A 24,505-nucleotide genomic window follows, 5' to 3' on the forward strand; every position below is an offset into this window, starting at 1 on the left:
CTGTGTGGCAAAATTCCCCTCTAACTCAATTTACACATTTGCTGATGACACCACTGTAGTGGGTTGGATCTCAAACAATGATGAGACAGAGTACAGGAAAGACACAGAGAACTTGGTGAACTGGTGCAGCAACAATAATCTCTCCTTCAATGTCAACAAAACAAAGGAGATGGTCATCGACTTCAGGAAATGTAGTGGAAGACATGCCCCTGTCTACATCAACGGGGACGAAGTAGAAAAGGTCAAGAGCTTCACATTTTTAGGTGTCCAGATCACCAACAACCTGTCCTGATCCCTCCATGCTGTCGCTATCATTAAGAAAGCCCAGCAAAACCTCTACTTTCTCAGGAGACTAAGGAGATTTGGCATGTCCGCTACGACTCTCACCAACTTTTACAGATGCACCATAGAAAGAATTATTTCTGATTGTATCACACCTTGGGTATGGCTCCTGCTCTGCCCAAGACAACAATAAACTACAAAAGGTCTAAAACTTTGCAAAATCCATCACTCAAACCAGCCTCCCACCCATTAACACTGTCTACACTTCCTGCTGCCTTGGAAAAGCAGCCAGCATGATCAAGGACCCCACTCACCCCAGACATTCTCTCTTCCAACTTCTTCCATCGGGAAAAAGATACAAAAATCTGACTCAAGAACAGCTTCTTCCCTACTGCTGTCAGACTTTTGAATGGACCTACCTCATACTAAGTTGATCTTTCTCCACACCCGAGCTATGACTCTAACACTACATTCTGCACTCGCTCCTTTCCTTCTCTATGTACGGTATGCTTTGTCTGTATAGCGCACAAGAAACAATACCTTTCACTGTATACTAATACATGTGACAATAATAAATCAAACTAATCTTCCTGACACATCTCTTAATTTAAATAAGGAATGGTTCCAAATTATTCTAAGTGCAGTAAAAAAAGTGTCAGTGTTAAGTTTGTTTGACAGTAAGTTTGTCCTACCAGCCGTGTGACCATCTGAATCTCCTCATCTTCGCTCTCACAAGCTTCTTTAAGATGTGACCTTTGAAATGAATTCTATGCAATTTCCTCGTGACGCCCAGCTCCGTTCAGTCTTTGATCAGCTCATGTAGAGAACACAGGGGAAGAGAATTGATAGGCAACTTGTGTTCAGCGAAAAACAAACTCCAGCTGCTGTGATCTGCACCAGCATCGATTCCCTGCCTTAAATCTGCTGGATTTCCACTCTGTGGGAGGTTAGAACACGCTTCAGGAATACCTTCCCCTGTTTTCATTACAGATTGAAGGGATGGAGTTTGGGTGTGAACAGAGCAGAAATGAGGTTTCTCCCTCCTTTGCAAATCTGCTGAACAAGTGCGAGATTTGTCACCTTTTAACTGTTTTTTTTCTGTGTGGATCTACATGGAGTTTGACTCTCGGAACTTTCCAGAATGAATGATTTCAGTGATAAGTAGAGGAGAGAGTTGTATTTATATAGCACCTCACACAACCTCAGGATGTCCCCAAAAACACTTTACAGCCAATGAAGGAATTCTGAGGTGCAGTCACTGTTTTGATGTGTGAAGGGGCGGCACGGTGGTTAGCACTGCTGTCTCACAGCGCCAGGGGTCCGGGTTCAATTCCGGTCGTGGGTAACTGTGTGGAGTTTGCACGTTCTCCCCATGTCTGCATGGGTTTCCTCCGGGTGCTCTGGTTTCCTCCCACACTCCAAAGGTGTGCAGGTTAGGTTGGTTGACCATGGTAAATTGAACTTTAGGGCGGAGTTTTCCCATCCTGCCCGCCACTGGAATCGTAGCAGGCAGGACATGGACCATGCAAAGGCCCGTTGACTTCAGACGGGATTTTTCCAGCGTTGGGACAAGTTGTTAATGACCAGCAGTCAAGACTAGGTGTTTAACAGAGATAAAAGCGGCGGGAAAATCCCACCCCTACTGTCAGGGAGATTAATAGGATAAATATGTGGGGTTACAGGGTTAGGGTCTGGATTGGATTGTTGTTGGTGCAAGCTCAATGGGCCAAATGGCCTCTTTGTGCACTGTGGGGATTCGATGATTCTATTAAGTCTGGGTGGTCCCATCTGCTGTCATCCCTCCCTCCTCCTCCTCAGTACTAGAATGGATTGTCAGCACTACCTCAATACTACACTGTATTATCAGTACTCCCTCAGTACTACACTGGATGGTCAGCGCTCCCTCTGTACTACACTGGGTTGTCAGCATTGGCTCAGTTCTACATTGGATCGACAGCACTAGCTCAATACCACATTGGATTATCTGCCTGACTCGATGAGTTTGGTATCAAAAGTGGCAAAGCCAAACCTAAACAGGATAGATGATTCCTTGAATAGAAGATATTTTATCTCTGTTGAACACCTAGTCTTGACTGCTGGTCATTAACAGCTGGGCCAATGTAATTAGGAAATCAAATACAAAACTACAATGTGACCTTTGCAAGGGTATGTTAAAGGCAGACTCAGTCCATGCCTTTCCTTTCTGAAGTTTTCTGTGTTCTTGGCAGACAGTTGTTATTTGAAGTTGATTACTGAAACAGACAAAACTTTACAATGCAAGATGTGGAAGTGGGGCCTTGTTTATTCATTTATGCTGTAGGCCATCTGCCATAAACACATGAGCTTGGCTGGGGGGGTATGGTAAGTAGTTTTAATAGTTGAGAACATGAAGTTGTAGCCTGCAAAAATTAATTATTCTTTGGTATGCAATAAACTGATCATGGACTAAATAGTTTTTGTTTCGCATTCCAGGCTTTCGTATGTTCAGCAGACAGGTACTGTGGCAATTATTGCATTCATTTTATATGTTTAATCCAAGCTATAATTATCAATCCTAACAAGTCACTCTTCAACCGAGTGATATGAGTTGAATCGTGCTAAATGTTATTTTAGTTTCTGTGCAATTCACTGTACAAAATTAAATTCAACACTTCATAGAATCCCTACAGTGCAGAAGGAGGCCATTCAGCCCATTGAGCCTGCACCAACAACAATGCCACCCAGGCCCTCTCCCTGTAACTGCATGTATTTACCCTGCTAATCCCCCAACACTAAGGGGCAATTTAGCATGGCCAATCAACCTAACCCGCACATCTTTGGACCATGGGAGGAAACCGGAGCACTCGGAGGAAACCCATGCAGACACGGGGAGAATGTGCAAACTCCACACAGACAGTGATCCAAGCCGGGAATTGAACCCGCGTCCCTGGCACTGTGAGGCAGCTAACCACTGTGCCACCGTGTTGCCCCTTCTGTCCATCAGGAGTGGTCAGACCTGAACAGTTTACTCAATCTTCCTCTTAATTTGCTTTTACATTGGATTTGAATGTCAAGTCTCGCTGACCTACACTGGCTCCCAGCCTTAAGATGCATCGGTTTTCAAAATTCTCATTCTTGTTTTCAAAATCCCTCCATGGCCTCACCACTCCCTTTCTCTATGACCTCCTCCAGCCCCACAACCCTCTGAAATATCCAAACCTGGCTTCTTGAGCATCCCTGATTTTGTTCACTCTGACACGGCAGTGCTTTAAATAGCAAAACCCTAAGATCTGGAATTCTCTCTTTAAATCTGTCTGCCGCACTTGCGCAGTACGGTGGCACAGTGGTTAGCACTGCTGCCTCACAGCACCAAAGACCCGGGTTCAATTCCGGCCTCAGGTCACTGTGCGGAGTTTGCATGTTCTCCCCGTATCTGCGTGGCTTTCCTCCGGGTGCTCCAATTTCCTCCCACACTCCAAAGATGTGCAGGTTAGGTTGATTGGCCATGCTAAATTGACCCTAGTGTCAGGGGAACGAGCAGGAAAATGTGTGGGGGGTTACGCGAATATGACCTGGTTGGGATTGTGGTCGGTGCAGACTCGATGGGCCTAATGGCCTCCTTCTGTACTGTAGGGATTCTATTCCATAACTATTTCCTTAAAACCTACCTCACTGACCAAGTTTTTGATCACCTGACCTGATGTCTTCTTGGTGTCAATCATTGTTTGATAAACTACTGCTTGAAGCACATTTTGCTCTGTAAGAGGGACTACATAAATGCAAGGTATTAATGTTGTCATAGAAGTAAATAGAGTTGTTGCAATTAATTGCTAGCTTGCATTAGATGTACTTACTGAAGCAGGTAAGTAGTCAGACGTTGCAAGGGCCAAAATTCTCTGGTTGTTCACGCCGGCGGGATTCTCCAGTCCCGCCAGCAGTGCACCCCGGCCCATGGGTTTCCCGCCGGTATGGGATGACATCAATGGGAATTCCCATTGGTAGTGGCGGGAGCAGAGAATCCAGCTGCTAGCAAACAACGCGCCACCTCCCGTCAGTGGAAAACACGCGGCTGGGAGACCGGAGAATCTTGCCAATGCCGTCCATTAGCAGGTTTTTCTGGGAACTATGTTTATCCACATCTGGGCTGCAGTTTCATATACCCACTTACAAATCACTGCTTCTACAGAGTTCCGGCACTGTGAACCATTCTGGGGAAACAAAGGCGAGCTGTAGGGTTGGATTTCACCCGACCTCTAGAGATGGGCTGGCATATGGGAGGGGTTGGTAAAATAGCGAAGAAAGGTGGGGGAGTTGGATTGCCTGTCCTCTTTTCACCGCCATGGCATTTTACCAGCAGCATGATAGGTGGAGGACAGCCCTCCCACCCAGAGGCCCAGAGGGCGGCACAGTGGTTAGCACTGCTTCCTCCTTCCTTATGGAGGAAGCTCACGCAGACACGGGGAGAACGTGCAAACTCCACAGATAGTGACCCAAGCCAGGAATTGAACCTGGGTCCCTGGTGCTGTGAGGCAGCAGTAGTAGCCACTGTGCCACCGTGCCCAGTGGTCCTCTCCCAAATTTCTATAGGTTTTGGAATCATTCCAAAATGGAGGAGAGAGAGAAACCAAGGAACTAGAGACCTGCTAGCCTGACATCAGTAGTGAGGAAAATGCTAGAATCTATTGTCGCATGAAATGTTAACTTAACATTTAGAAAGTAATGGAAGGATTGGGCAGAGTCAACATGGATTTGTGAAAGCGAAATCTTTTGACAAACCTTTTTGAGTCTTGTTGAGGTTATGACTGGCAGAATCGATAAGGGGGAACAAGTAGATGTGGTAAATTTGGATTTTATGAAGGTTTTTGATAAAAGTCCAACACACGAGTTACTAAACAGCTTTAGAGTTCATGGAATTAGGGTTAATATAACCAGTATGGATTGACAAGTGGTTAATGGACAAAAAACAGAGAGTAGGAATAAATAGGTCATTCTCAGGCTGGAAGGCTGTGGGTTATTGCAAGGATTAATGCTTGGGCCCCAGCTGTTCACAATCTATGTCAATGATTTGGGTGTGAGGCCAAATGTAATATTTCCAAGTTTGCTGATGACACAAAACTAGGTGGCAATGTGAGTTGTGAGGAGGATGCAAGGAGGCTTCAAAGGGGATTGGGACAGGCTAAGCCAGTGGGAAACCACATGGCAGATGCAATTTACTGTTGAAAAATGTGAAGTTATCCACTTAGTTTAAAAAAGAAACAGAAATTTGGAGTGTTCCTTAAATGGTGAAAGGTTGGGAAGTGTTGATATCTGAAGGGACCTTGTTCATGAGTCACTGAAAGTTAACGTTCAAGTGCAGCAAGCAATTAAGGAGGCAAATGGTATGTTGGCCTTTATCACAAGAGGATTGAATATAGGAGCAATGATGTCTTGCTGAAATTGGATTAGCTCCTTGGTTCCTTAGTGAGGCCACACCTGGAACATTGTGGACAGTTTTGGTCTCAGAACACTTGGCAAGAAATGAACAGTGCAAACCCTGGGGGTAGTATAAGTGGTGCAACAATGGAATGATGATTGTCACTCATAGAATCCCTACAGTACAGAAGGAGGCCATTCAGCCCATTGAGTCTGTACTGACCACAATCCCACCCAGGCCCTATTGCCGCAACCCCAACACATTTACCCTGCTGATCCCCCTGACACTAGTGTCAATTTTAGCATAGCCAATCCTCCGAACCCGCACATCTTTGGAGTGTGGGAGTGTGGGAGGAAACCGGAGGAAACCCACGCAGACACGGGGAGAACGTGTAGACTCCACACAGGCAGTGACCCAAGCTGGGAATTGACCCCAAGTCTCCTGAGCTGTGAGGCAGCAGTGCTAACCACTGTACCACCGAGTCACCCAGTAGATCCTCAGAAGATCCAGGGCAATATATACATAACGGGTGTGATTTTCCTGCCCCACTATGCTGGTCGAGCATAGCGGGAGCAGGAAATGTCAGCAAGAGGCTAATAATGGGAATCATGACCGGCGTCCAACTGGTCGCGATCTTCTCCAGCCATTATTTATGACGTACTCCAGCGTGAAGCTGATTTAAATATTCATACCCCAATTTAAATTTGTTAAGTGAGCCCAGGAAATCATCCAGGCTCACTTAGATTTCCCACCTCATCGGTGGAAGTCCACACCAGTGGGGATCAGAAATGGTCCCCAGCAATTGGGACCTGATGTGATGGCCTTATTGGTGAGAGCAGAAGCCATTGAGGCCCCCTGGGAGGTCGGGGGCAGGGGGCAGTGCCAGCCTGGCACCCTGGCACTGCTCACCAGGCATCCTGGCAGTGCCAGCCTGGCACACTGTCACTGCCAGTCTGACATACTGGCAGTGCCCACTGGGCACTGGGCAATGCTAATGGGGTGGGGCTTGAAGGGGCAGGATGTCAAGAGAGGGCGGAGCCAGATGGGAGTGGAGCCAGACCATGGAGTGGTAGGAGGGGAGAGAAGGGGGGAAACTCTGCATCAGGGTGTGGGGGCTGATGTGGGGCTGGTGGTCAGAAACAGGGGCCGGCCATCAGAGGATCAGTGGTCGGGGCCAACCATCAGAAGGCTGGCGATCGGGGGTGGGGGTGGAGGGGGGGCGGTGGAGGTACGGTAAGGGCCGGCAATGTCCAGGGGGTGATGCCAGTGATTGGGGAGGGGCATGTCAACTGATCTCCCAGTGTACAAAGGCCCCCTGAGCACTCTGCTGCCGGCCTCTCCAGCGGGATTAGCCCCCAGTGGCGTGAATCGCCTGACAGCCTTTGTCCTGCACAGAGTGCCATAAATGATCAAAGTCAGCTCACCCAAAAAATGGGTGGGCATACCTCCCCTTTTCCTGCCCGTTGGTCACTTTGATCTATTTTGGGAAAATCGACCCAACTCGTTTTAGATAAATTCCATGGCCCAGCCTCCACTTTTTTCTGGGAAAGAGAATTCCACAGACTAACAACCCTCCAGACAGAAAATAAAAGTTCTTCTCATCTCTATCATCTCAGTAATAACTTAATTTATTTGCTGAAAACTTAAATTGAAAGTAAAGGCTATCAACACTCTGAACTGCCTTGTTTGCTTTCTGTGTGGATGGCTGTGTATTTGCTTGGTGACATCACTGTCGCTGCATGTGTGGAGATCTCTTTAACTTGGAACCAGATGCAAACTGCCAACAGGTAAGAGGAAATTTCCACTACTTAAGTCAATTACTCTACCTCAACTTATAATGGCATCATTCTGAGATCAATTGGAATCATAGAATCTCTAGTCGGCCCATCGAGTCTGCACCAACAACAATTCCACCCAGGCCCTATCCCCGTAACCTTGCATATTTACCCTGCTTGTCCCCATGACACTTAGGGGCAATTTAGCATGTCCAATTCACCTAACCCGCACATCTTTAGGCTGAGGGAGGAAACCGGAGCACCCGGAGGGAACCTACGAGGAGAACGTGCAAACTCCACACAGGCAATGGTGAGCCGAGGCTGGAATTCAACCTGGATCTCTAGTGTTGTGAGGCAGCAATGCTAACCATTGTGCCACCATGCCCCCCTCCGGATTACCTGGGGGTGGGGGGGGCAGGGGGGGGGTTCAAATTGGCCAACGTGAGTATAACATTTATGGGAAAGTCAACAATGAGAAAAGTGGCTTATTGAATGTATCACACCTTTTCTCCAAGCATAATCAAAGTGATCTGCAATAAAATCTCCCTGGTAACATTGGCCCATTTACTAGTGAATAGGCTCTACATGTCTCACCAGGGTGTCTGTTTCGGGAGTGAGTACTTTCATAGTCTTCCCCTGGCTAAACATGATAAAGAGGGAAACACTCAAAGCTATCCATCTAAAAGCACCAAGGTAATACTCTTCAAAACAAATTCAACATTCGGGAAACACTGATTTATTCTTCAATTGGCAAAGGGCCAATTTTCTTTCAACTGGGTTCAAAATGGATGATTAGCTTTGAAGCAGTTGAGTTGAATGTAAATTAAAATCCAAAACACTGTTTAGTTTGCAGTGCACGCATGCAGAAAATAATCTGGTTAGTATTTGGCTACATCAAAGAAACAGAGCAGCAAGCAATAAGGATTAAGCTAACTCTTTAAATGAACTAAACCTGAATCCACTGGAACAAAATTGTTCGGCATTAACCATAATATATGTTGGGTGTGTGCTATTGCAATTTAATATACTCTTGCCCCTGTACAAAATAATAATGAATGTTCTGAAACTTTACAACCACTCGCATACTAGTGTGCATAATGATTAATTCTGTACATTTATTTCCTGATAGATTATACCTTTTCACATAGAACATAGAACATAGAACAGTACAGCACAGAACAGGCCCTTCGGCCCACGATGTTGTGCCGAGCTTTATCTGAAACCAAGATCAAGCTATCCCACTCCCTATCATCCTGGTGTGCTCCATGTGCCTATCCAATAACCGCTTAAATGTTTCTAAAGTGTCTGACTCCACTATCACTGCAGGCAGTCCATTCCACACCCCAACCACTCTCTGCGTAAAGAACCTACCTCTGATATCCGTCCTGTATCTCCCACCACGAACCCTATAGTTATGCCCCCTTGTAATAGCTCCATCCACCCGAGGAAATAGTCTTTGAACGTTCACTCTATCTATCCCCTTCATCATTTTATACACCTCTATTAAGTCTCCCCTCATGTTAGATTCTTCAATTGTTAGACATGTTAGACAATTTAACAATTGTGCAAAATAAATAAATTATCCAAAGTACAAGAAGAAGGAACTGGACTGCGAAAAGGAATCAAAGGTTGATTAATTCTCTCAGACAAATTAAGAGAAAGTGAAAGAAATTCTTGCTATTAGTATAGATTAATAAATTATTGACTGAGAGCAGTTTTGGGATGGCAAATCGAATGTGGACGCAAATGACAAAAATCAATCATTCGACTGCAGACTGGCTGCAGAACAGAAAGAGGCCATTCAGCCCATCCTCCTGTTTGTGCTGACTCCCTCCAAGAGTAATTCACTGAGTCCCACTTCCCTGCCTCTCTCCATAGCCCTGCAAGTTTTTTTTTCCTCTTCAATTGCTCACCCAATTCCGTTTTGAGAGCCACAATTGAATCTGGCTCCACAAACTCTCATCCACATGCAGATCCTCACCACTCACTACATAAAATGTTTTTCTTCATGTCACCTTTGGTTCTTTTGCCATTCATTGCAATATGTCCTCTGATTTTGTGATGTAATGATACATATGATCTAAGACTAGAATAAGTTGCGGTCTGGACAGAGACCTGTGTAGAAGCAAGCATGAGGTTAGCTCATAGCTTGGATTTTATATATATATATATATATATATATATGAACATAGTTATGTGTTACAAATAAACAGTTAATTTTCAATCATACAAGACTCAGAACCTCTTCATGAGACCTACCGACATACGACGCCCATCACTCGATTACAGTTTTGTTTTTAAATCTTTGGTTTTAAATAGTTTAAATTCCAAACCGTACATTCCGTAACTCTAATAGTGAGACAGTGTTGATGATCAATTATATATTATTCTCTTGCTCTCAGTTTTAATGCAATGGATCATCTTTGCTGCTGGCTATGCACCCAATTTCTAGGCCATTGCGTCATCACCCATGGACTTATGTTTGGAACCCATTGCACTCCTAACAGGGTATGTCACAGGAGATCTGGGGCAGATGGTAGTCGAGTGGTAATGTCACTGGACTAGTAATCTGAGGGTGAGGCTATTGCTCCGGGGACAGAGGTTCAAATCTGACCATGGCAGCTGATGGAATTTAAATTCAATTAATAAAGCTGGAAAAGCTGGTCTCAGTAATGGTGAGAAGTCTCACAAACACCAGGTTAAAGTCCAACAGGTTTCTTTGGCAGCACAAGCTTTCGGAGTCTCGCTCCCTCATCAGGTGACTCCGAAAGCTTGTGCTGCCAAATAAACCTGTTGGACTTTAACCTGGTGTTTGTGAGACTTCTTACTGTGCTTACCCCAGTCCAACACTGGCATCTCCACACCTCAGTAATGGTGACCATTAAGCGTTTATTGATTGCCATAAAAACCCATCTGATTCAGGGAAGGAAATCTGCCATCTGCCCGACATGAGACTCCTGATCTATTGCAATGTAGTGGATTCTTAATTGTGTGGCAAGTCATTTGATTCAAAGGCAATTAGGAATGGGCAACAAATATTGGCCATGCCAGAGATGCCTGGATCCCATGTAAGAATAAATAAATTAAAAAGTCTAATTCACCCCCAACCTTCCTACAACAGGAAGAAGAATATCAGAAAGATCCTGGAGGATCTTTCAAAGATCAGAATCCATAGCCCATTGAACACCAGAGCACAAATCTGGTTCACACAACATGTTGTGTTTAAACTCCATTAAGTGCATTGTTTTAACAGTTTGCCAACCTGGGAAACCAATCTAATAGCCTTGCTTATCGGGCAAGGAACATTCTAGAAAAGGGTGAAGAGTAGCTAGGACGGTGGCACAGTGGTTAGCACTGCTGCCTCACTGTGCCAGGGAACTCCATTGGATTCCCGGTTTAGATCACTGTCTATGTGGAGTCTGCACATTCTCCCCGTTGGCGTGGGTTTCCTCCAGGTGCTCTGGTTTCCTCCAGTCAGAAAGACGTACTGGTTAGGAGCATCGGCCACGCTAAATTCTCCCTCATTGTACCCGAATAGGAGAAGGAGGATCGACACCAGGCAGAAGTGGATGACTTGCCATACGAGGAGCCGGAGGATGGAGGACAGGCGGCGATGACAGGGATCCAGCAAGGCGGGGCTACAAGAGAAGCCCTAATTACAGCCCACTTCACCTAGTTGGTGCCGTGCAGTGTGGGGGCTGCTCCCAACACCCTTCCACCACACCCCAGGAGCCGCTGCAGCCGCCAACACCCAACAGCACAAAGCCAGCCCCTCAACACACATGGCCCTTCCCCTTCCCAACCCTCTCTCACCCCATCCTCCACCCTTCCCTGCCCTCTCTCATCCCATTCCCCACCCTTGCCCACCGTCTCTCGCCCCATCCTCACCCTCTCTCATCACATCCCCTACCCTTCCCAACCCTCTCTCACCCCATCCCTTCCCTACCCTCTCACCCCAACCCCATCCCTTCCCTACCCTCTCACCCCATCCCCATCCCTCCCCACCTTCTCTCACCCCATCCGCCACCCTCTCTCACCACATCCCCTCCCCTTCCCTACCCTCTCTCACCCCATTCCCCATCCTTCCCCACCCTCTCTCACTCCATCCCCGACCCTTCCCCACCCTCTCACCCCATCCCCCATCCTCTCTCACCCCATCCCCCATCCTTCCCCACCCTCTCTCTCCATCCCCGACCCTTCCCCACCCTCTCACTCCATCCCCCACCCTCTCTCACTCCATCCCCGACCCTTCCCCACCCTGCAGGACTTGCAGATAGTGAGGAACATTGTCAGAGGCTACAGAAGGATATAGATAGGCTGGAAATTTGGGCAAGGAAATGGCAGATGGAGTTCAATCCTGATAAATGCGAAGTGATGCATTTTGGTGGGAATAATGTAGGGAGGAGCTACACGATAAATGGAAGAACCATAAAGGGTGTAGAGACGCAGAGGGACCTGGGTGTGCAAGTCCACAGATCTTTGAAGGTGACGTCACAGGTGGAGAAGGTGGTGAAGAAGGCATATGGCATGCTTGCCTTTATAGGACGGGGCATAGAGTATAAAAGTTGGGGTCTGATGTTGCAGATGTATAGAACGTTGGTTCGGCCGCATTTGGAATACTGCGTCCAGTTCTGGTCGCCACACTACCAGAAGGACGTGGAGGCTTTGGAGAGAGTACAGAGGAGGTTTACCAGGATGTTGCCTGGTATGGAGGGGCTTGGTTATGAGGAGAGATTGGGGAAACTGGGGTTGTTCTCCTTGGAAAGACGGAGGATGAGGGGAGACTTAATAGAGGTGTATAAAATTATGAAAGGCATAGATAGGGTGAACGGTGGGAAGCTTTTCCCCGGGTCGGTGGTGACGTTCACGAGGGGTCATAGGTTCAAGGTGAAGGGGGGGAGGTTTAACACAGATATCAGAAGGACATATTTCACACAGAGGGTCGTGGGGGCCTGGAATGTGTTGCCGGGCAAGGTGGTGGAGGCGGACACACTGGGAACGTTTAAGACTTATCTAGACAGCTATATGAACGGAGTGGGAATGGAGGGATACAAAAGAGTGGTCTAGTTTGGACCAGGGAGCGGCGCGGGCTAATTGTTCCTGGTTTCTCGTTTCAAGGCTTCATTCTACGATCATCTTGCTGGTGCCAGTACAGAGTGAGACTGCGGATAGTTGGGAACCTGTCTCGGGGGCAGGGAATTCATATGGTGTTCGTGGAAGTGGAAATGACTAGGGTTGGGAAGCATTTTCCGATCGGGGCCATTGTGATCTCCTGGACTCGTTTCGATCGCCTCAGGGGGTCGGAGAGGAATTTCCCAGATTTTTTTTTTTTCCCCATATTGGCCCTGGGGTTTTTCACTCTGGGTTTTCGCCTCTCCCTGGAGATCACATGGTCTGGAATGGGGGGGTGGGGGTAAGTTAATAGGTTGTAATGAACAAAGCATCGTAGCTGTGAGGGACAGCTCGGTGGATAGGATATTGGTATGTAGATAGGCTGGAAAATTGGGCGGGGATCCTGGATTCAGGATTCAATCCTGGACCGGGGAGCGGCACGGGCTTGGAGGGCCGAAGGGCCTGTTCCTGTGCTGTATTGTTCTTTGTTCTTTGTTCTTTGTTCTCTCACCCCATCCTCCACCCTTCCCCACTCTCTCTCATGCCACCTGACATCCTCCCCCCCCATCCCCCACCCTTCCCCACCCTCTCTCACCCTATTCCCTACCCTTCCCCACCCTCTCTCACCCCATCCCCCAGCACTCCCCACCCTCTCTCACCCCACTCCCCACTCCTCCATTCTCTCTCAGCCACCCCCCCCACCAACCCCCCCCAACCCCCCCACCTCCTCCCCCATCCCCCTCCTTCAAGAAACATCACAACAGGTTAATGGGTCTGGGCTGGCTGGGGTAGCGAATCTTTGATGAAGGCTGGAGGATGATGAATACTCATTGTAAGGCACACTGAGATCCTGCCCCTGGTGTCATTCAAGTCTGACTCCTACCTGTTCTCCGAGTGCACACTAAGGTGGCACAGAAACGTCAGTGTCATCCCCGTGTCTGCGGGGGTTTCCTCCGGGTGCTCCGGTTTCCTCTCACAGTCCAAAGATATGTGGGTTAAGTTGATTGACCATGCTAAATTGCCCCTTAGTGTCAAGGGGACTAGCAGGATATGGGGATACAGCCTGGGTGGGATCGTTGTCGGTTCAGGCTCAATGGGCCAAATGGCCTCCTTCTGCATTGTAGGGATTCTATGATTTAATGATGACTTGGCTCCATGGCCTTCTGTTATTGGGAAATGTCACAGGGAGACCACCCACTGAGTGAAGATTTTTTTTTGTCACCTCAGCACTAAATGGCCTATCTCTTATCCTGAGAACAAAGAACAAAGAAAATTACAGCACAGGAACAGGTCCTTCGGCCCTCCAAGCCTGCACCGACCATGCTGCCCGACTTAACTAAAACCCCCTACCCTTCCGGGGACCATATCCCTCTATTCCCATCCTATTCATGTACTTGTCAAGGCGCCCCTTAAAAGTCACTACCGTATAGTCACATGAGCAGCCTGGGAATGGAGGGATACAAACGATTGGTCTAGTTGGACCAAGGAGCGGCACAGGCTTGGAGGGCCGAAGGGCCTGTTTCCTGTGCGGTACTGTTCTTTGTTCTTTGTATCCGCTTCCACTACCTCCCCCGGCAACGAGTTCCAGGCACCCACTACTCTCTGTGTAAAAAATCTGCCTCGTACATCTCCTTTAAACTTTGCCCCTTGCACCTTAAACCTATGCCCCCTAGAATTGACTCTTCCACCCTGGGAAAAAACTTCTGACTATCCACTCTGTCCATGCCTCTCATAATCTTGTAGACTTCTATCAGGCCTCCCCTCAACCTCCGTCGCTCCAGTGAGAACAACCCAAGTTTCTCCAACCTCTCCTCATAGCTAATGCCCTCCATACCAGGCAACATCCTGGTAATTATTTTCTGTACCCTCTCCAAAGCCTCCACATCCTTCTTTTGGAGGGCTGAAGGGCCTGTTTCCTGTGCTGTACTGTTCTTTGTTCTGATAGTGTGGCTACCAGAATTAAACACTATATTCCAAGTGCGGCCTAACTAAGGTTCTATAAAGCTGCAACATGACTTGCCAATTTTTAAACTCAATACCCCGGCCGATGAAGGCAAGCATGCCGTATGCCTTCTTGACTACCTTCTCCACCTGCATTGCCACTTTCAGTGACCTGTGTATCTGTACACCCAGATCCCTTTGCCTATCAATTCTTTTAAGGGTTCTGCCATTTACTGTATATTTCCTATCTGTATTAGACCTTCCAAAATGCATTACCTCACATTTGTCCGGATTAAACTCCATCTGCCATCTCTCCGCCCAAGTCTCCAACCGATCTATATCCTGCTGTATCCTCTGACGGTCCTCATCGCTATCCGCAAATCTACCAACCTTTGTGTCGTCCACAAACTTACTAATCAATCCAGTTACATTTTCCTCCAAATCATTTATATATATTACAAACAGCAAAGGTCTGTTTGTAATATATGTAATATAAAGACTGTGATCCCGTGTTCTGGAACCCCCAGCCGGGGGAACATTATCCCTGCATCCAGTCTGTCCAGGCCTGTCAGAATTTTAGACATTTCACTAAGATCCCCTCTCATTCTTCTAAACTCCAGCGAATACAGGCCCAGCCAACCCAATCTCTCTTTGTATGACAATACTGCCATCCCAGGAATCAGTCTGGTTCACCTTCACTTCACAGTCCACGGCTGGGATTCTCCCAAAAAAATTCTAAGTGCCGAATTTGTGTAAAAACGGGAGTAAATCCCGCTGGATTTTTCAACGGGATTTTCAAAATGCTTCTCCTACACTCTGTACTTCAGAGTGGCTCAGCGTGAATCATGCTAAAATTCAGTGAGCGGGGCCAAGCCTATACCTGCTGGAGAAGCCAGCAGCATAGCGCTGAGCAGGCCATTGCGTATGCGCTGATCTCGGTGCTGACAGATCGACGCATGTGCAGTAGCCCCGCAGTGCTGGCCTCCCGATCGCTGGCCAGCCCCGCGACCCCACATAGTTGGCCATGTGACCCATATGAATCTGTGGAATTCCCCGCCCAGTGGAGCAGTTGAGGCTATCTCACTGAATGTTTTTAAGGCAAAAATAGATAGATTTTTGAACAGTAAAGGAATTAAGGGTTATGGTGAGCAGGCGGGTAAGTGGAGCTGAGTCCCCGAAAAGATCAACCATGATCTTATTGAATGGCGGGACAGGCTCGAGGGGCCAGATGGCCTACTCCTGCTCCGAGTTCTTATGTTCTTATCACCCACCCCGATTGCTGGCCTCTCGGATGTGTCTGGGCCAGCCCCAACCCACCCTCCTTTCCTCCCCCCACCAGCTCACCTCAATCTCCCCCTTCTCTGGAAGTCCCGATCTCCCTGACCACCCAGCCCTGCAGCCCCTCCCCCACCACCCCCTCCCCTCAAAACTGCACAAAACACTCCAGATGTAATCTCTTTTTAAGGTCCTGCACAGCTGCAGTAAGAGACCCTCGCTCCAGTACTCAAATCCTCCAGGCAGTGTGATATATGTGCCACAAAGCTATGTGTGCACTGACTGCTGGTGTGATGATCATCTTATTATTTCAAAGGTGAAGATCAAGATCCTAGTGGCCCCAAAGACACGAAGGTCCAGAAGTGCCTCAATGTCTCAAGCCTCAAACAAGGTGTCAGGAAAGAATCTCTCTCAGAGAAACTCTAGAATCACCAATCTACAGTGAAAGTGGACACTTATGGAGAATGACTGGATGACCTTCAGGGATTTTGTGTACACCAGTGTTCTACCTCTCACTGGCATCAAGGTTGGTTCAGTGAAAACAATTAGATAATCCAGAAACTACAGGAGGGGAAATATCGCCGCTGCAGGATTTACCTCAGTGACATCCATGGGACTGTCCCATGCAAGACACTTATCTGAATGAGAAAGTAGATGAACTTTAGTCATATTCAGATTACAAAGACTGAAATAAATGATACTCTGAAATCTGTCTAAGGGCTCCAGTCATTGACTCATCATTAATCTTCAGTGGTGATGGATTGACACTGCTCACACAAAAGGCTCAAATTCTAGAAAGATGGACAGATCATTTTAACCACATCCTCAATTGACCTTCATCCATCAGTGAAAACACAATCAAAAGGTTGCCACAATTGCTTTACTGATAACCCTCCCACATTATTAGAAACGACAAAGACAAACAAATTCCTGACAGCAGAAAAGCTCCAGCAGCTGATGCCATCCCAGCTGAGGTCTACAAGGCTGGAGATCAATGCCTAGTCAAGAAGCTCACTAATCTCTTTCAGTCAGCATGGGAGCGAGGAACCATCCCGAAACAATACAAAGATGACTCCATTGTCCACCCCTAAAAGTAGAAAGGAACTCGCCAATCTTGGAGAAAGTATAAAAAAAATAGTCCACTTAGTTCTCTGAACGTGAGGCTTGGACTGTGGACCTGCACCACATGATGAAGATCAACGACTTCCACCTGAGCTGCTTGCAGAAGCAGAACATTGGCAGAACAAAATGTGAAACCATAAGATGCTCACCTGAGCTGGCATGCCAAGCATATTGAGACAGTCACCACTGAGTTAGGATGGTCATGCAGCCAGAGTGCCTCACATTCCCTTACCAAAGTACATCTATGGAGAGCTCGAATCTTGGGGGTGCTCTCATGATCCTGGGAAGGGCTACAAGGACAATCTCAGAGCTCCACTTAAGAGTTTTGATACTGATTTTGAGCCCAGGATTGCTGCACCTGGCACGACCAAATAAAAAATGGTGTGACCTCTTTCAATAACAAACACTTATCAGAGGCAGAGAAAGTATACAAGGAGAGGAAATCCTGAGGCAGCAACTTGTCCACAATGCAAACAGCTGTGGAGTCCTGTCCTATTTGCAGCAGAATCTTCTGGGTGCACTTGGCACTGGAACTCTACCAAACACACCAGATGGGGAAGATGGTCATCTTCACCTCAAAGGAAAAACAAGAGAAAATCCAAGCAATAGATCAGAAGTAACACCAGGATTGTAGACTTATTGAGCAAATTAATTTTCTGACTTCTGTGTTGTTCATTCAACCTCAGAGGAAAGGAGCTTTCATTGTTCCATCTGACGGAGTTCCAGATGGTTGTAAAAGTGTTAAGGCTAATAAGCTTACTATCATTTGAATTTTTGCTTGTTTTTCTCGTTGGGTCAACTTTTAAGCCTCTATGTTAACCAGTTTCAGACCTGAAGAATATCACGTCCAGCTATTACTCAAGTCATTTGCTGGGCAGCTCCTGATACATCGCAGTTTTCATTCGTCGCGATAATCATTCTTCAACATATTTTGGGGTAAATTTGTCTCTATTTTCATTTGATTTGATTTGATTTATTATTGTCACATGTATTGGTATGCAGTGGAAAGTATTGTTTCTTGCACACTATACAGATAAAGCATACTATTAATAGAGAAGGAGAGAGTGCAGGATGTAGTGTTACAGTCATAGCTTGGGTGCAGAGAAAGATCAACTTAATATAAGGTAGGTCCATTCAAAAGTCTGATGGCAGCAGGGAAGAAGCTGTTCTTGAGTTGGTTGGTACATGTCCTCAGACTTTTGTATCTTTTTCCTGACAGAAGAAGGTGGAAGAGAGAATGTCCAGGGTGCGTGGGGTCCTTAATAATGCTGGCTGCTTTTCTGAGGCAACGGAAAGTGCAGACAGTGTCAGTGGGTGGGAGGCTGGTTTGAGCGATGGACTGGGCTTCGTTCACGACCCTTTGTAGTTCCTTGCGGTCTTGGGCAGAGCAGGAGCCATACCAAGCTGTGATACAACCCGAAAGAATGCTTTCTATGGTGCGTCTGTGGTTTGGGGAGCACAAATCGTCTGTTTTATGGTACCTATGTCACCATTGCAGTACCAGGATCTCCAATAGGCTTGTTTATAAGTATGTTTTCATTAGACAGGATGAATCAGATTTATGGCTGAGAACAAAATATCGATAACAATTAGCTCAGCTTGCAATACATAAAGAAGAGGGTTTGTCCGAAAGGTTCAAAGGAGGAGACACTTTGATTTGTTTGTGTCATTTTTTAAAGATTTTAAAATCTTTTACATTGCAACATGTTACAAAGTGAATAATTTGGCTGAGTTTTTCTAAGACCCTGTGGTTGTGGATTTGTTTGCAGGGCTGTATATCACTAGAATCCAGTCAGAATTAGCTCTGTCACTACATATCTTCATCCTATCGTCCGATGGAACACTTCATAACAGCAAACCTATTACCCTTGGCAGGATGTGCAGGGAGAATTAGTCAAGCATACAATAATTTCAGTGAAAGAAAGAACTCACATTTATATAGTGCCTTTCACAACATCAGAATATTGCAAAGCACTTTAAAGGCAATGCGGTACTTTTGAAGTGCAGTCATTGCAATGTAGAAATCTACAAGGCACACGTTTCGCCTGCATGAGGGCAGCCCCAAACCACTCAAGAGGCTCAACACTATCCAAGACAGCTCGAGCAGCACTCCATCTACCACCTTAAAAATTCACACCCTCCACCATTAGCACACAGTGGCAGCAGTGAGTATCATCAGCAAGATGCACTACAGCAACTCACCAAGGTTTCTTCAAAAGAACATACCAAACCCATTACTCTACCATGTAGGACAAGGGCAGTGGATGCAGGGGAACACCACCACCTGCAAGTTCCCCTCCAAACCACACACCATCCTGACTATGGAATTATATCGCCAGCCCTTCACTGTCACTGGGTCAATAGCCTGGAACTCCCTCCCTAACAGCACAGTGGATGTACCTACACTAGTATGAATCCCTTGGTTCAAGAAGGCAGTTCACCACTACCTTCTCAAGGGTAATCAGGATAAAGAATTGCGAGGTGACTATGATCTCACACTGTATATTTTTATTAAATCGATATAGATATGCTTATGGCAATTTGTAAAAGTTTAAAAAGGTGGAAAAAGACCTTTTAACTGCATGAATCCATATCGCTCTGTGATCTCTGAACGAGCCCCTGAAAAATAGGAGCTATTTGTCAGTATTGAAACAATTTGCACATCGTTCTTTCTGGAGATACTAACAACACATTGTGGGCTACACAGACCAAAGAGAGCTATACAAAGGCCATCTGCATTTCATAGCCCAGTCTGGCCAACTGGAATCTAATTGTCTGCTAGGACAAAGGGCCCACCACCTTCCTTACCATTTTTAATAGCTGAGACAGTTAACCATCTCAGGGACCCAGACAGTGGGTGCACACCCCACGAATTATATAGCATTGGTTTATGACCTGCCAATCTCCATGAAAGAATACTTCACTGGACTTTGATTCTGGACTCTAAAGGCCCCGTGAAACATAATCTTTGATCTGCGTTCCCTACACTATAAATTTTATTTTCTGTATCCTTCCATTACTGTATGAGAGAGAAAAGAGATATGTTGCAACTCCCACCCTCCCCCCCCACTCCACCATTTTGAGTGAATCCAAATAAACTAACCCTCTGAGTTCATCCAATGTCAAGCTTGCTGTGGGGCTATTAATAGAAAATTGGATCACACCAAAATTGACGGATTGGGAAATATACCACTGCTTATAAAGGGGGGAGCAAAATAAAAACACCTTTCTGTTTATGAACAGGTAATAAGAGGAGAAATCAGGGCTATTTAAATTAACCCCACCCCCCTGTCTGTAACACAATAAATACTGGCCTTGCCAGTGATGCCACTCCCATGAATAAATATGTAAGAATATCCCAGGGATCATCTCATACCAGGGGTCATCTCAAGTTCTTCAGGTGCAGAAGGGTACATCACACCAAGGAAGTGAGCTTCTTAGCCTAAGTAACAGAAGGAGGGCCCTGTACTACATCCCCCAATACCAATTGAGCATGTAGAGAACCAGATGGAGAGGGTTTCAGATCAAAGCTGTTTGCATATATTGGGGCTGAGTGTACAGCTGTGCAGAATGGAAACAACCCCCCCCCCCCCCAACCTCCTTCGGTGAAATTGACATTCCTTTCTGTCAGGGACTTCAATGGGGTCTGCTCACACCTGCAGCTTCTAAATGAGAGAAAAGAAATTCTGTGCAGCAAAATGGCGTGCTGCAGTGATTTAAAAGCCTGCAAGGGGGGTTGGAGGAGAGGGGACGGGGGTGGTTGGGGGGGGGGGGGGGGAGGGATTCATGGAGACTAAAGTGACCTGGCCACTTCAGAATTTTCACAGCTAAAAGGCAGGAATGCAGATATTGATCACAGGACTGCCTGAAATCACCTTGTGGAGATGCCGGCGTTGGACTGGGGTAAACACAGTAAGAAGTTTAACAACACCAGGTTAAAGTCCAACAGGTTTATTTGGTAGCAAAAGCCACACAAGCTTTCGGAGCTCTAAGCCCCTTCTTCAGGTGAGTGGGAATTCTGTTCACAAACAGAGCATATAAAGACACAGACTCAATTTACATGAATAATGGTTGGAATGCGAATACTTACAACTAATCAAGTCTTTAAGAAACAAAACAATGTGAGTGGAGAGAGCATCAAGACGGGCTAAAAAGATGTGTATTGTCTCCAGACAAGACAGCCAGTGAAACTCTGCAGGTCCACGCAACTGTGGGGGTTACAAATAGTGTGACATGAACCCAATATCCCGGTTGAGGCCGTCCTCGTGTGTGCGGAACTTGGCTATCAGTTTCTGCTCAGCGACTCTGCGCTGTCGTGTGTCGCGAAGGCCGCCTTGGAGAACGCTTACCCGAATATCAGAGGACCTGCAGAGTTTCACTGGCTGTCTTGTCTGGAGACAATACACATCTTTTTAGCCTGTCTTGATGCTCTCTCCACTCACATTGTTTTGTTTCTTAAAGACTTGATTAGTTGTAAGTATTCGCATTCCAACCATTATTCATGTAAATTGAGTCTGTGTCTTTATATGCTCTGTTTGTGAACAGAATTCCCACTCACCTGAAGAAGGGGCTTAGAGCTCCGAAAGCTTGTGTGGCTTTTGCTACCAAATAAACCTGTTGGACTTTAACCTGGTGTTGTTAAAAACTTCTTACTGAAATCACCTTGCCAGGGGTGATCTTCAGGTCTGCCAAGGCTAGAAGGAGCAGTCCATCCATGACACCCCAATCCCAGGGGGGAGTGGTGAGGTCAATCCCTTGTCCCAGCTCAAACCCACCCAACCCCTGAGGGACCCTTCCTTTGCAGCCTGGCTGGAAAAATGGCCACTGGACTTACCTCCTCGAACCCCCTCAGGGTCCAAGACACCAGTCCAGGGCATCGGTACCAGGCGGCAACACATTGTTGGCATTGCCAAAGTAAGGCTGTGTGGGGTCGGGGGGGGGGGGTGCCTGAGGGGGAAGGGCGTTTTAGTGGGGGATCTGAGGGGAAAGGGGGAGCTGAGTGGGAGGTTTGAGGGGAGGGGGCCTGAGTGGTGGTTCTGATGGAGAAGGTGGCCTATGTGGGAATCTGAAGCGCAAAGGGGGGCTAAGTCAGGGTCTGAGAGGGGGGCCTAAGTGGGGGGTGGGGTCAGGTCACCCTCACGCCTACGTGGTATAGTGGGGTGGCTACCTGTTCTTTGTGGGTGGCCCTTCTTTGGTGAGGGGTTAGTAGTGCAGGGGCGGGGGGGGGGGCACCATTTCATTTTTTGGGGGGAAAGGGGCCTGTCTCCTAAGCGCAGAGATTGGGCTGCCTTTAAAAATGGCGGCCCAGTCTCTGAACAGCGGGGCTGGCTAGTGGGTTGCTCGAAATGAGCTCACCTGCATCTTTCAGGTGGGTGAATCCCACCTGACAGACTGCCAGTGCCAGCGGGAAACACCGGCATGCGCACTTAGCCTCAACACAGGAGAATCAGCCCCAAGGACTTTACTTGACTATACCAACCTGCCTCATTAAGAAAGCACCTGAATCAGTCGACAGGCTTTACAGGAACAGTCACTGCACTGAATATTTTTGGAATTGAATCTTGCCTTGATTGTGCTAGCCATTTTAATTAGCATTGAATAAAGAAGGCCAGTGATGCTTTCTGCAGGCAGGCTGTTCGCCTCATTCCCTTCCCAATGGAACATGATGAACAAAAAGTGGCAGCTATCCAATTTTACCAACAGTGTTCCCACAGGTGTATCGTGCAATCAGCACCTAATTCAATGGGCAGCAATATCAGGTGGGTTTAGAACAAGAAGCCATTCCAATTCCCACTAGGCAGCTTTGATTACAATTACACTCCACCTTTCCCGTACAATCATCCAACTCTGAAAAGTTAGGAACAGCATTCACCAAAAGGTACCCAGAAAAATCAATTTGCTCTTTCTAAAACAACTTCTCAATACTGTGCAACCTGTTGGACTTTAACCTGGTGTTGTGAGACTTCTTACTGTGCTTAATCTCTGTGTCAGTGAAAGAATTTGCTTCCATTCCAGTTTGTTATTTCAGTGAGGTTTTGGATCAGTGAGCGCTGAGTAGATGATCTCGGATCTATGTATGAATTTCCCGCATATGCCAATGTTGTAGGCATCCAACTGAGATGAAGGAGGGCCACTAACTAGCCTAGGTTTACCCATCCCTGTTTTAGAATTTGAGTCCTGTATCAGTGAGCTGCAAGGGATGCTCATAGATCACTTATCCTCATGAACAGAGACATTCGCCGGAACTCTACCGCCTTGCCTGCCACGTAATCGGAGCGGGCGAGGGGCGGACAATGGAAATGTCCATTGACCTCAGGCAGGGCTGTAAATCCCGCCCATAGCGCCTGCTTCATTAGGGCTTCCTACAATGTTTATATATGAGAGAAGTTCAGACATAGGTCAAATGTCCTTAAGTAGTCCAAGAGAGTCTGCCATAGGCAGTTCTTCAGAACAGCTGTGTCACTGAGACAGGCCTCAGATCTCAGTGCTCACTGATCCAGTACCTCACTGAAATAACAAACTGGAATTGAAGCAAATTATTTCACTGACACAGAGATTAAGCAGAATATCACCTCTCTGCCAATTAGCTACATTATCCTAACCCTAACCTATGCTGTGTGAACAGAATTTGTGCTTCTGCCCCAGTTGAGGATTGCTCACGTGATTCTGGGTGATAAAGAACAAAGAACAATACAGCACAGCAACAGGCCCTTCGGCCCTCCAAGCCTGCGTCGCTCATGTGCCCAATTAGACTATTCGTTTGTATCCCTCTATTCCCAGTCTGTTCATGTGGCTATCTAGATAAGTCTTAAACGATCCCAGCGTGTCCGCCTCAATCACCTTGCTTGACAGTGCATTCCAGGCCCCCACCACCCTCTGTGTAAAATATGTCCCCCTGGCATCTGTGTTGAACCTTGCCCCCCCCTCACCTTGAACCCGTGACCCCTTGTGTCCATCACCTCCAACCTGGGAAAAAGCTTCCCACTGTTCACCCTATCTATGCCCTTCATAGTTTTATACACTAAGGACCTTTGTCCTTTGATTGTTATCACTCCTTTTTCATGTCATTGCCAAAGTCCAATATCACCCATATTGTCCCTTTCCATTTACTGTCCTTTCAGATTAGCAGAGTCCCATGTGGCAGAGAACGTGAGTTTGCAAAATTGTTTTGAATTAACATGGTGCTTAACAGTTTCCAATTGTTTTTTTTTAAATAAATTATCTGCCATCCAGATAATGGCACAGGAAGAATTTGAGAGGTAAGGAGTTAAATGAAGCCTCTATCATTGATGCAGGATGTTAATTGGAACCAGTGCCATGTCTTACCTCCCCAGCCTGCTTGGGGTCACTAATTAGTCTGTAAGACAGTCCTTCACTGGAGGCACCTCAGGCCTCTGACATCAGCTACTCAATGTTCACTGATCCAGTAACTCATTGAAATAAGAAGTCTCACAACAGCAGGTTAAAGTCCAACAGGTTTATTTGGAATCATAAGTTTTCAGAGCGCTGCTCTTTCATCAGGTGCAAATAAACCTGTTGGACTTTAACCTGGTGTTTTGAAACTTCTTACTGTGCTACCCCAGTCCAACGCTGACATCTTCACATC

General features: G+C 46.7%; 1 protein-coding gene across 1 annotated transcript in view; it reads right to left on the reverse strand.

Annotated features, from left to right (window-relative positions):
• Positions 1-21,797, reverse strand: part of col9a1b (collagen, type IX, alpha 1b) — a 195,962-nt gene extending 174,165 nt beyond the window's left edge. The window contains exon 1 of the mRNA XM_078213596.1: positions 21,734-21,797. Within this exon, the coding sequence (XP_078069722.1) occupies positions 21,734-21,797 (64 nt within the window). The remainder of the gene's footprint in view (positions 1-21,733) is intronic.
• Positions 21,798-24,505: the final 2,708 nt, after the last annotated feature.

Source organism: Mustelus asterias, chromosome 5 (genome assembly GCF_964213995.1).
Source record: "Mustelus asterias chromosome 5, sMusAst1.hap1.1, whole genome shotgun sequence".
Lineage (NCBI taxonomy): Eukaryota > Metazoa > Chordata > Chondrichthyes > Carcharhiniformes > Triakidae > Mustelus > Mustelus asterias.